The sequence below is a fragment of the Scylla paramamosain genome, chromosome 41 (assembly GCF_035594125.1).
Source record: "Scylla paramamosain isolate STU-SP2022 chromosome 41, ASM3559412v1, whole genome shotgun sequence".
NCBI classification, from domain to species: Eukaryota; Metazoa; Arthropoda; class Malacostraca; order Decapoda; family Portunidae; genus Scylla; species Scylla paramamosain.
Window position 1 is genome coordinate 4858884 of NC_087191.1, and position 13623 is coordinate 4872506.

The 13623-nt window shown below is 40.9% G+C and overlaps 1 protein-coding gene across 10 annotated transcripts in view; it reads right to left on the reverse strand.

Moving 5' to 3' along the window:
• LOC135092853 (nuclear hormone receptor HR96-like) overlaps positions 1-13623 on the reverse strand; it is a 211426-nt gene that overhangs the window by 62809 nt on the left and 134994 nt on the right. For 4 of the 10 annotated variants that reach the window (XR_010263092.1, XR_010263093.1, XR_010263094.1 and 1 more), the window contains exon 7: positions 12653-13088. Coding sequence is in view for 5 of the 10 variants with exons in the window: in XM_063991594.1 (XP_063847664.1) it covers positions 12702-13088 (387 nt within the window). In the remaining 5 variants the exon portion in view is untranslated. Of the gene's footprint in view, positions 1-4175; positions 11972-12652; positions 13089-13623 lie in introns of those variants that run through there. The other 6 variants (XM_063991596.1, XM_063991599.1, XM_063991600.1 and 3 more) reach the window with 4 other exon arrangements.

Below are 13623 nucleotides of genomic sequence, written 5' to 3' on the forward strand. Positions count from 1 at the left end.
GAGTGTGCACATCAGGTATCATTAAGTTCTAATCCCTCAGATCCTTCAAGTGACTCAAGCTTAACTACACACACACACCTTCTTACAGACTGAAACTTCATTCACATTCCAAGGTTTAATCATCCAATTTCAGTATCATATATATATATATATATATATATATATATATATATATATATATATATATATATATATATATATATATATATATATATATATATATATATATATATATATATATATATATATATATATATATATATATATATATATCTGTGTGTGTGTGTGTGTGTGTGTGTGTATTTCTCTTTACTTATATGTATTGTACATGCATTATATTATATTATCATGTCTGTATGTTATCATTAAGGTTCTTTTTCCAAGCTCTCTCTCTGATATCATGTATTATCTGTTAATTGCTCCCATCTTACTGCTCTCTTTGTTATATCCAAATGCAAGGGTGAATTTTTCGTGGGGGAAGGCATCTGTATCAGTGTCAACAATTATTATTATTATACATATGTATATTCACCATTTCATATATCCATCTCATATGCGTGTGTTCATATATTCTTCCTACATGTGCCTTTCTCCAGCCAGCCTATTCTATTTTAACTTTTCTCCTCCTTCTCTACCTCTCAAAAAAATTTCACATCCACTTCCAGTCCTTAGGGAATACACCTGTGTTCACTCTCAGTCCTTCTCACTGGTCGTTGGCTAAAATAATGAGATCTCTCATTGGCTGTTTCACCTCATTTCATGGCATCTCATTGGTCATTTCTTCTCCCCCAAAAGCAAAACAGGATCCACTTAGCTCAGTTATGGAGGCTACACTTACAATAATTTAACTTGCAGTTCGTCTTTTTCACCAAGGGTTCACCAGTTCTCCAGTGCTCGAGACACTGGGGTTTCACAGGAGCTAGAGTGAAGCCCGGCTGATGTTAAGCCGCTACGAGCATCGGCAGTCCCACATGGGACTCAAACAGCAGCAGCTTATCAACCACAGCTGCCAAGGCTCACCCCCACTACCTGGAGCGAGCAGAGTTCATGGCTTACAATAACTTTTGTAATGCTGTATATATGTCACTGGTGTTAAGGTGTTCAGAAAAATAAATGGGCAATATATGGGAAATCCTGTGTTTTCTGTCAGCCAAGAATACAACAGGATTGTGTGTTGCAGTGAGTAGGATCAACGAATCCTGCCCAACACCGGTCAGTAACACCATGACACCGCATCACCACATCAACAATGACTGACATCACTCAGCTGATCCAGCTTATGCAAAAGCAGATGAAGGCACAGCAGAAGCAGATGGAGGCACTACTGAATCGCCTGACATCACCCAGCAGCACTTGCAGCATACCCAGCTTCATTCCTTTTTTTTCAACCCCCACGTCAGAACTCTGGAAGGACTACTACGCCAGGTTTGGCACGTATACTGGTGCCAATTTGATCCCTGAGGAGAAGGTTGCTCAAGTATTTCTCACGAACCAAACTCTAGATATCTACAAGCTCCTTGGTACCCTGGCAGCTCAGCAAACACCTCCCAAGGACATCAACGCCCTCAGCATGAAGGTAATTGCCCAGTTCATGAGAGGGCAGTTTGAACCAAAATGATTCATCATGCGAGAACACTTCAAGTTCTGGTCGGACATGCAATACAAACCTGGTGAGACAGTTTCGGAGCTGGTAGCAAGGATATGCCAGGATGCTGCTACCTGTGATTTTGCACTGATAAAGGATCCTCAAGATGAAGCTATGCGTACATGTCTCATATGTTCAGTGGATAACGAGGCAGTGTTGAAAGCAGTGTTTTAAAATAAGTGACAAAGAACTAACGTTCAGTAAAGCTGTGCAAGTGGCGGTGGAGACTGAAGATGCAACAAAAGTGGCTAGAGACTGTACACAGTGCGAAGGCTTCTGCTACGACACCTGTCCTTAAGGTGAGACAAAAGAGGGCATCATCGTCAGGGCAGAAGGGAATCAGCAATTCATCACGCCCGTTTCCTAAGGGAATGTGTCCTTGGTGTGGTAAAACAAACCATGTGGTAAAGGATTGTCGGTTCATCAACTCTACATGCCGTTTCTGCCAGAAGAAGAGGCATATTGTGGAAGTGTGTTTATGTAAGAAAAGTAAAGCACCTGCTAGCAACACAGCAGAGATGTAGACCGTACAAGTTGTGAGAAGCATCCATGGTGATGACCCAATGCTACAACAGCTGCAGCTGAATGGAAGGTTATTCAGTTTCGAGGTAGACAGTGGTGCCAAGGATAACTTCTGCTCTAAGCAAGTATGGGGAATGCTCGGAAAACCTACATTACAGCCTGCCCAAGTTCGCTACGTTTCAGCTACAGGTGCATGTATATCAGTTATGGGTACATTCAGTGCTAAGACTTCCTTGGCTAACTCTACAGCACAGGAGGCTGAGATGACTTTCAACGTCTCTACTCTCCCATATCTCAACCTGCTAGGCCGGACAGCTATACACAAGCTAGACATTGATGTCTGCACGTTGCTACGGGAGCCTGGGGCTCCCGCCTGCAGTGATGAAGTGCATGCCATCCTGAAAGATGACACACCTCACCACATGCTCCGCAAGGCCTGCCAGCAGTTGTGTACGGAATTCCCGGACCTCTTCAAATCAGAACTAGGTTGCCTCAAGTTTCAAGCTGGAGGTCGCTTTGAAGGATAATATGAAACCAGTGTTCTGCAAACCAAGGAGAGTGCATTCTGGCAACCATACTTACGACGCCAGCATTAAGAAAGGCATGTGGGTGCCGGCCCAGTTTAAAAAGTATGGAATACCTGTGGTGCCAATCATGAAAACACACACGTCAGGACAGCAGGGGACCGTTACGTGTGTGCGGCAATTATTCGATCATGGTGAACCAGCAACTGGTGACGCACAGGCATCCCCTGCCGTTGCCAGAGGACCTGATGCACAAACTTGGTAGTGGCTACTACTTTACTAAGACTGATCTGGCAGATGCCTATAACCAGATCAAACTGGCTCCAGACAGTCAGAAGAAACTCGCACTAAGTACACACCACAGTGTGCTACTTCAGACCCATTTGCCATATGGAATCAGTTCAGCATCCGGTTACTTTCAAGAGATTATGGAAAATCTTACCAGTGATTTGCATGGAGTTGCTGTTTTTCTGAACAACATACTCATCAGCGGTAACAGTGCAGAGGAACACCTCCACACCCTCTTGTATTGTCTACAGGACAAGGCTTTATGCTGCAACTGGGAGAAGCGTGCCTTTGCCCAGTCAGCAGTCGAGTATCTGGGCCATACGCTTTCAAGTCATGGCATCACCAAGGGATGTAAAGTGGATGCTGTTGCCAAGATGCCACCACCTACAAATGTCGTCAAACTACACTCATTCCTAGGCTCTGTACAATTCTACAGCAAGTTCATACTGAACTTGTCCACCATGATGGAGCCCCTTACTTGCCTCACAAGGAAGGACACAGCATGAAGATGGAAAGCCAAGGCACAGGCTGCCTTCCAATGACTGAAAGAAGTTCTATATACAGAAACTGTCCTTGCTCACTTTGATCCAACCAAGAAAATAGGTATTGCTTATGACGCTTCAGAAGTTGGAATTGGGTCAATGTTATTTCATCGTTACGGCAACAGTACTGAACATCCCATTGCCAATGCCTCAAAGACTCGGACGGATACACAGCGTCACTACAGCCAGATCCAGAAGGAGGCCCTGGTGGTAATCTACAGCTTGCAGAAGTTTCATCAATTCCCCTATGGCAGGAATTTCATTCTGGTCACCGATCACAAGCCTCTACTCTCTCTACTCTCCATTTTCAGGACTGAATCAAGGAACAAGTGTTACAACTGTTACACCTGGGCCACTTTGGAATGCAGAGGATGAAACAATTAGCCGCTCCGTGGTGTACTGGCCAAACATAGACGACATAGAGAAGTGTCAAACCTGTACGGCTTGTGCAGAACACCAGAACAAGTCACCGAAACCAGCTATCAATCCATGGAGGCTACCAGAGAAACCTTGGAGCAGATTACACAATGATCACGCAATCAACTTCCTAGGTACCAATTGGTATGTTCTCATGGACGCATACTCCAAATACCCTTGCATACACCCAACCAATTTTACTTCTACCAAGGCCACAACGGACCTGCTTGAAGTTGATTTTGCACACTTTGGTTATCCTCATACACTAGTAACTGATAACGCTACTACATTTTTATCTGATGAGTTCCAGGTCTGGTGCCGAGAACGGGGCATTGTTCAACTCACCGGAGCACTGTATCACTCTTCTACGAATGGCGCTGCAGAGCATCTGGTACAATCATTCAAACAGTCTCTGAAGAAGTCTTTTTCTTCCTCCTAAAGCTACTCTACAAGAGTTCCTGTTATATTACAGACGCACACCACTAGATTCTGGCCACTCCCCCCACGAGCTGCTCAACAGATGGCAGATTCAGTACAAGCTGGACACTCTTCTCCCTTTTCCCAAGCATGCAGCCCAAGGTAGACAAGCAAAGGAGGCTGCCAAGTCACAACGAATGGAGCACAACCAGCCAGTATCCAAGTTGGTGCACACCTACATGGTGGGAGCACCATGTTACACCTTGTACTGTGGGCCGAAGTGCAACCAAGAAGCACGATGGGTTCTGGCAGTGGTCACCAAGGTCTTTGACACACGGAGTGTTAACGTTTGTGTGTCACCCAGAGGACCAACGTGGCGTCGACACATTGGGCAGCTGCATCCCCACTACAGAGTTGAGAAGGACACAGAACCAGGAGAAGCACCAACTTTACCGACACATCATAGGAACAACAAACAAAAACAGGAAGAGGATGATGCTCTATGATGAGTTAAGAGACTGAATCCAAAGTTACCAGTGTTGACTGACAACCAGTGTGGACCAGGCAATCCCCAATGCTCGAAATGGCTTCAACAGAGGAGGGAAGTTAAGATTCAACACATCGCTTGGGGCAACCCTCAGCTGGTGGGGAGGTGTTATGGAGGCTACGCTTACAATAGTTTAACTCAGATCGTCTGTTTCACTGGGGGTTCATCAGTTCTCAAGTGCTCGAGACACTGGGGGTTTCACAGGTGCTAAAGTGAAGCCTGGCCGACATGAAGTCTGGCTATGAGCATTGGCAGTCTCACACAGCATCAGCTTACCAACCACAGCTGCCAAGGCTTGCCTCCACTACCTGGAGCAAGCAGAGTCCACAGCTTACAATAACTTTTGTATCGCTGTATATACATCAATGGGGTTAAGGTGTTGAGGAAAACAAATGGGCAATATAGAGATCCTGTGTTTTCTGTCGGCCAAGAATACGACACTCGGATAAACAGAGCCTGCATGGTAGTGAGCACTGTGAGTCAGTCACGAGCAGACTTAGTCACTCACTCAGTTCCGCTCAGTCACAGTCAGTCTTGAGAGATGCTGCTCAGTCATCATTTCATATAATTTCAGAGAGAGAGAAAACAATCAATCATTACAATCTCATCTCATATCAAATGTGTACATTCTCTATTATTAAATCAAGAAGAAATTTATTCATACATATCTTTTACTCACACAAACCAACTATATCAAATACCCACAACCTCCAAGCTACCAGAAATACCAATCTCACTACCAGTCCTCCATGCTACCAACACACCAAGCTCCTCATCTGATCCAGCAGTGGCAAGCATCATCATCATCTAAACTCAGAACAGTAAGAAGAGGAGGGGTAAAACATATTCGATACAGTGGGTGATCAGCGGTAGTCAATGAATCTAAAACAAGTGGTGATCACATCAAAACACAGAGTTAGCAGATGGGGGGTGAGAAAAATTGGTGGAGACGACTCAGAACACCTAACTTCATGGAAGCTGTTATAGCTAGAGATGAGATGACGGGGGCAGTTGAGTATCATTGAAGAAGAAAGGATAGTTGTTTAGAAGGTTGTGTCGAGTTGATAGATGAAGGAATTGAGTTTTTGAGGCACTGAACAGTACTAAGTTTGCTCTGCCCCAATCAAAAATTTTAGAGAGATCAGAAGCCAGGCATTCTGTGGCTTCCCTGCAAGAAATCTTTACTTTCTGAAGGGTTGGACATCTATGAAAAGATGTGGAAAAGTGCAGGGTGGTATCATCAACATAGGAGTGAAAAGAAAAAAGTTTGGTTTAGAAGATCATTGAGGAATAGTAAGAAGAGAGTGGATGACAGGACAGAACCCTGAGGAACACCACTGTTTATAGATTTATGAGAACAGTGACTGTCTATCACAGCAGCAACAGAATGGTTTGAATGGAAACTTGAGATGAGGTTACAGAGAGAAGGATAGAAGCCATAGAAGGGTAGTTTGGAAATCCCAGCTTTGTGCCAGACTCTAACAGAAGCTTTTGATATATCCAAGGCAACAGCAAAAGTTTAACCAAAATCTCTAAAAGAGCATGACCAAGACTCAGTAAGGAAAGCAAGATCACCAGTAGAGCAGCCTTGACGGAACCCATACTGGAAATCAGATAGAAGGTTGTGAAGTGATAAATGTTTAAGAATCTTCCTGTTGAGGATAGATTCAAAATGTTAGCTAGGTAGGAAATCAAAGCAATAAGATGATATTTTGAGAGATTAGCACACTCACCCTTTTTAGGAACAGACTGAATGTAGGTGAACTTCCAGCAAGAAAGAAAGGTATATGTTGACAGAGTTGAAAGAGTTTGACTAGGTAAGGTGCAAGCATGAAGGTACAGTTTTGGAGAACAATATGTCCATAAGCTTTCTGAGGGTTTAGGACAGTGAAGGCATGGAAAAGATCACTGTGAAGGATCTTAATGAATAACATGAAGTAGTTAGAGGGTGGAGAAGAGGGAGGAACAAGCCCTGAATCATCCAAGGTAAAGTTTTTAGCAAAGGCTTAAGCTTTAGAAATAGATGAGATGGTAGTGGTGCCATCAGATTGAAATAATGGAAGGAAAGATGAAGAAGCAAAGTTATTGGAGATGTTTTTGGCTAGGTGCCAGAAGTCATGAGGAGAATTAGATCTTGAAAGATTTTGACACTTCTAATGAAAAACAGACATGTCTAGGTCATGCTGATACATTGGTCCAGTTGGACAAAGCCTGCGTTAACTTGTATTGTACAAGAAATGAACAGGCCAGGCTTGATTACTTTTACATTTTTATGTACATGTACATATATAGACCTTATTTATCAATATGATATAGAACTAAATTTTGATATGTAAAATACTTTTTAAAACACCCCCCAGAAAAAGTTTTTTTTTTTTTTTTTTTATGCCAACCCTGCTCTTAGTTCTGGTGGCCTTAGTGAAAGGCATAGCACTGCTGGTCACACATATCAATAGCAAGACCTGACAGTATGCACTGGTTTATCTCTGCCCTTTTATAGGGGACTTCTCTACACTGCACCTACTCCAATCCTGAGGATACAGCAGATGCAGGGTACTTCCTATAGATGCCTTATGTTAATAATGCATTGCAGTTATTTCTTTGAAAATCTTTCGAAATCTTCACACCACTTTTGTATTCAAATTTCATGTTAGGAACTAGATTAATGTGAGCCAGTAGAAATGTTCTTCTATGGCAATATTATTTGTGTTGTTTTACTGTAATAGAAACAGGCCAAGGAGCACTGGGAATAAGTAGAGTAGCAAAGGAAAGGGAAGACAAACAAATCTGAGAAAAATGATGGGGGGGAGAAAGGAAATACGAATGACACCACATCATGGCCACAAAAAGAATTGCAAGGAGGGAAGTGATACCACAGCTTCCTTAGATGCCCTGCTCTCTTACTCTGCCAGCCACCATAGGAAGTGAACCCTTGTGGCCACCACTCCTTAGATGCCCATATGGACATCCTGTTGTTCACCTGGTCAGGGTGAGTGTCTGAAGAAAGGAGGAGGGAAGAGCAGTGGATGACCATAGAGAAGAAAAGTGACAAGTTTTATCTCTTGACAGGAGAGTAGATCAAGAAAGAACAAAAGAAAGAAAGAGATATACAGACAGTCTAGAGAGTACACATGGTACCTGATAAGTCACAGCCACAATTTATACACAAGTAAATTTTTTAGGTGATTGTTATTTGTTTGTATTGTGCTTTTTTTTCTTTCCACTGTCAAGTGTAATAGCTTACTTACAGATATATCAGGTGACATTAATAGGAGTACTCAGAGAAGTATTTACCTTGTTCTATTTATCTAGTTGTAATTTACAGGACTTGAGCTATGCTCATGTTCCCATCTCCATATCTACACTTGTCCAGTTTTCTTGAAGTTGTGCACTCTCATTGCCAATGCTATATCCTCACTTAGCTTGTTCAAGACTTCTATATTTCTCTGTAGGAAACATTATTTGTTTATGTTACTTGAGCATCTTCCTTTTCTTAATTTTTTACTGTGTCCTCATGTGTATCTGGTATTACCTACTTCTCATAGCAGTAGTTTCTCATTATCTTTCTTCCACTCTATTCCACAATTTATAAATTAGTATTAAATCTCCCCTTTCTCTTCTTTGTTCCAATGTTGGCAGATTTATTTCTTTTAACTTGTTGATATGTTAATTCTTCCAGTTCTGGAAACATCTTTGTTGCCATCCTTTGTATCGTTTCTAGTTTCTTTTACGTGTTTCTTCTTTTAGGGAGACCACTCTTATTCAGCATATTCCAACTTTGGTTTAATAATAGTGGTAATTAATTGTATTTCTCATCATATCTTTATCCATGTAGTGGAATGCTGTTCCAACATTTCTCACCATCTTTTCTATATGCTTCTCCGACTATTGACAATCCTGTACTATCACTCCCAGATCTTTCTCTTTATGTACTTTTATTATTTCTTTATTTCCCATTTTACATGTCCATTTTGGTCTTTTTTACACCTTTTCCTATTTCCATTACATGATATTTTTTCACACTGAATTCCATCTCCCATTTCTTGCTCCAGTCTCAGATTTTATTCAAATCCTCTTGTAGAATTTCAGTCTCTGTTATTTCTTATGCCTTCGTAATTTCTGCATCATCAGCAAACAAGCTCATGTAACTCTTTACTCCTTCAGGCATATCATTTATGTAGATAAGGAAAAATATTGGTGCCAGCACTGATCATTGTGGTACTCCACAATCGGCTTTTCTCCACTTTGATTTTACATCTTTTACTACTGTCCTCATTTCTTTTCCCTTTAAGTAACTTTCCATCTATTTTTTCCCATTTAATCATCCTATATTTCTAGCTTCTATAATAGCCTGTTGTGGGAAACTACGTTGAAAGTCTTTTTCAAATCTAAATAAATGTACACAGTCTATGTCGAAAGCCTTTTTCAGATCTAAATGCACACAGACTACCCATCCATCACACTCCTTTTATACATCAATCACTCTTGAATAGAAGCTCATCAGATATGTTATACATAATCACCTTTATCTAAAGCTATGCTGTTTTTCTGTTATCATAACATGTTTTTCTAGAAATTCTGTTCAATGCTACGGTATCACTTTTCACAGATCTTACATATTATGCTGGTCATTGGTCTATAGTTTAGTAGTTCTTTCTTTTCACTTTTATAAACTGGCACTGTCTGCTCTCTTTCATTCCTTCAGCACTCTTCCAGTTGATACTGACCTCTTAATTATGTCATATACTGGTTAAATTAATTGTTTTCTTCACTCTTTTAGAATGAATCCTGATACTCCATCTGGTCCTAGTGGAGTACTGTTGGTGATAACCCACTCACAGGTCGCTAACCCCAGGGGGGGAAAAACCTAACCAGGTAGGGTAGGTATCCTAGCTGCCCCAAGGGGGAATAAGGATTTAAACAACATAGTGAGTGCAGTTAACATAATGGACACCAGTGGCATGAGCCTGATGGATTGGGACCCACAAGAGGAAGAGAAGAAGCTACTGTCCATAGGACAAGAGGACCAAAATAGGATAGTGTGGGACAACTATGGCAAGGACAGAGTGCATCTTAAAAGGGAAGGCTGAGGAGGTAGTTATGAATTTAGATGTTCACCTGGGAGACTTAAGGTTACTGAAACAGCTATTGACGGACTGTGTGTACAAAGTAAAAAAAAAAAGTCTTGTGGGGATGAGGTACTTACTTCTTTAAAAATTTGTGAAACACTAGCAAAGTTAAGCTGTACCATAGGCTTGATCCATTAATAGTGGAGACTGAAGAAGTCATATTCTCCTCCAGAAAGGGGAGAGAAGGACAGGAAGAGATTGAGCAATGAGCCATTCTTATAAGGCAACCTGTGAGACAATAGATCAAGGAAGTCTAGGAGTTTCCACAGAGTGGATAGTGAATTTTCTGTATACACAGGAATACAGGAGAGGCTAACTCCAAGATTCCCTTACTTGGCAGAAGAGCAATAGAGCCTCAGGAAGCCCTGGGCTCTTAAGTGATTACCAGAGGGAGTCAACATAGGAGATAACCATATTGGTTGGTAACTCAACTCAGGACAGAAGACCACATGGGGTTGCTCACCAGGCCCCTTATCACACCATCCCCACACCTGTGGGGATGAACAGAATGCAGCCTAAAGCTGCCCAGAAGGTTGAGTCCCGTGAGGAGTCAGAAGCACAACAGTGATGTAAAGAAATGGAAAGAGGGCAAGGAAAAGTCCAGAAAAGAAATTGAGAGCAATACAAGTAGACTGATTAGATAGATAGATATATAGATACAGATAGATAGATAGATATAGATAGATAGATAGATTGATAGAGAGAGAGAGAGAGAGAGAGAGAGAGAGAGAGAGAGAGAGAGAGAGAGAGAGAGAGAGAGAGAGAGAGAGAGAGAGAGAGAGAGAGAGAGAGAGAGAGAGAGAGAGAGAGAGAGAGAGAGAGAGAGAGAGAGAGAGAAAGCTAGAGAAGAATAACCAAGGAATGAATAAATAATGTACGTTACAAAGGCAAATGGCAGTAAAACCTATTTTCAGAGCAAATATATTATCATTTACTTCAGTCAAAATTATTGTCATTTACAGTAAAACAATAAATATTAAAAAATATATATTGCTAAAACTTTGTTATTAGCCTCTCAAAATATTGTTCTTACCTTTTTTATTTCATATAGTTTTCATAGAAAGTGAAAAAGAAAAATGTCCCTAATACAAAGTTTTTTTTTTTTTTTTTTGCACTTGAGAAAATATAGCTCTTTTTTTTGCCTCTCTCCCATACAGTCTCTGACGTTGCCAGGAGGCTGTGCTGCTCAGAGGTCAGGCTCCCATGACCAGGGCATTTGTGTTTTGTCAGGCAAGACTTGAGTACGAGTTTTTTTTTTTTTTTAACTTTTAGGTGTAGGCATCTATAAAATTTATTTTTTTATAAGTTTTTTGAGCAGCCCATAAGTAATATACCTCATTATTAAGTACAACAAAACAGATTCTGGAAATACAGATGTTATTTTTTGTTGTAATGTTTTCAGATCTTTTAAAATTCTGAGTATTTTTTTTTTTTTTTTTCAAAAAAGGTTTACAACACACCCAAGAACTATGTTAGTAGTAAGATCTGCCACAAGTGTGTTCTAGGGTAAAAAAAACAGAAAACACAGTTTCCCTCTTCTCTTCACCAACTGTAGTTTAACTCTCTTGTTTGGTTCTTGTTTGTCTGTTTGTCTTCACTTTTTATTTTTTTTAAATATGTCACTGTAACCGGCACAATAGTACATACAGGTACATTTTCTTTTACCTGGAATTCTAAAAAACACAATACTCTGAAATCCAGATGTCAGTCCTGGCAATAAAAAGTGTTTTATATACCATAAACTTTATCAGTCTACATATTTTCTTATTTGTTTTGAATACTTGTGTTGATCCCAATACTATACATATTTTTTATTCACATATTTATTTATCACTTTGTTTGGGTGGCACTGTGCTGCCCACACCACTGCCTAGCACCACTCCAGTCAGAGTTGCCAAGTCTGAGGTTTACTTGCCCAATAAAGATATTTCTGGTGAGAGCTGGCAGGGACAAAACAATAGTTATAGGCTGGCAGTTTTGAGGCCCTTTTGGCATACAAAGTTGCAACATATTTAAGTGATTAGCTTCAAATTTTGATAACACTTGATATATTAGCACCCATAATAATACTCAAGAACTGTCACATGCACCAGACTATGTGTGTGTGTGTGTGTGTATGTGTGTGTGAGGGCAGTGCTTGGCTGAGTTCTACATGTGTCACAACTATCCACTGGCAGTTTTTATTTACAGGCCTGTTTAAGTTATTTAGTAAATGTGTGTTAATGTTATTTTATTCAGGTGTTTAATATTCCCTTATTTGTAGTACACATGAATAAGTCTTTATATAGGTGCTGTTGGAAAGGCTATGCCTCCCTAATGTTCATCAGAAAATAAAAACAAATGTTTTTGTGTGCAGGACATAAGGATTAAATTACACATGAGATTTGTGGTAATTTCTAAATTACAATATAGAGGGCTAATGATGAAGCAAGTACAAATAATGAATACCACAACTTGCAAGGGAGGAAATAAGTAAGTCAACTGTAAATACTGTGTACAGATGAAGATACGTTCTAAAATTCAGAAAATTCCGGAATTGGAAAGTGTCAGGTCCCAAGAGATCAGGTCCCAAAGATCATGTACCTATGTACCTGTAATTAACAAAAACAAGGAATAATTACCTTTCCTTAGAGTTATTATCCTCAGGGTGTAGTATTTCCATGGCTTCTCTTATGCTGAATCCTCCACACTTTTCCGAATCTGTTTGAGTTTCACTTGAACTGTGGTGATGAGGTGGTACTGAGTGGTGTGGTAGTGGCAATGGTGATGTGCTGTGTATCTGTGGGGGTGTGTGTTGTGTTGGGATGGTGTGAGTTGTGCTGGTGGTGGTGTGTGGTGTGTTGGGGCTGGTGTGTGGTGAGGTGATGTACAGCGGGGCAAAGGTTCAGGTTGTGATGATGGTGCTGGATGTGGTGGTAGAGGATTATGATAGAACTGATAATTGTGCTGGTGGTGTGGTAAGGTTAACTGTGTGTGTGGGTCACTGTGATGGTGGTGGTGGTGGTTATGGAGTGTAGTGGCAGCAGCAGCACTAGCTTGGTCATCCATGTACTCAACCTGAAATAGATTAGCACTATCAGCATCACCATAACTATCGTCATAACTGCACTATAAGAGGAGCACAAATTATTGTCCAGAACTATTGCAAGAACACATGTTTGTATGGAAGGTGTAAACCATGTTGGGTAAGTACACAATCTATCTATCTATATACCAGGTATGGTCTGGACAAGGCAAGGCACCACAAACACATGAACATCATTCACACTCTTAGGCCTGTCAGACCTGGTGGAAAAGGACAGTCTCGTGGACCACCGTACTACATCCCAGAACCGCAGGCATAGCACAGCTGGCCACACACATTCACAGCAAGGCCTGACAGCATACATTGGTTTACAGAATATATACTGTTACAGAAGGTGAGTTCTCATGATTGGATCGGTGAGAAGAGCAGGGATTTAGGAAGTCTGGCATATTGTTACAAGAATGTATATCATAATTCTTAATGTAAGTTCTTGCTAGCCTTCTCAGTGGTGTTCTTTTAATTTCTCCCCCTTCCACTTTTAGTAGTGATTTCAAATTGATACCCAGT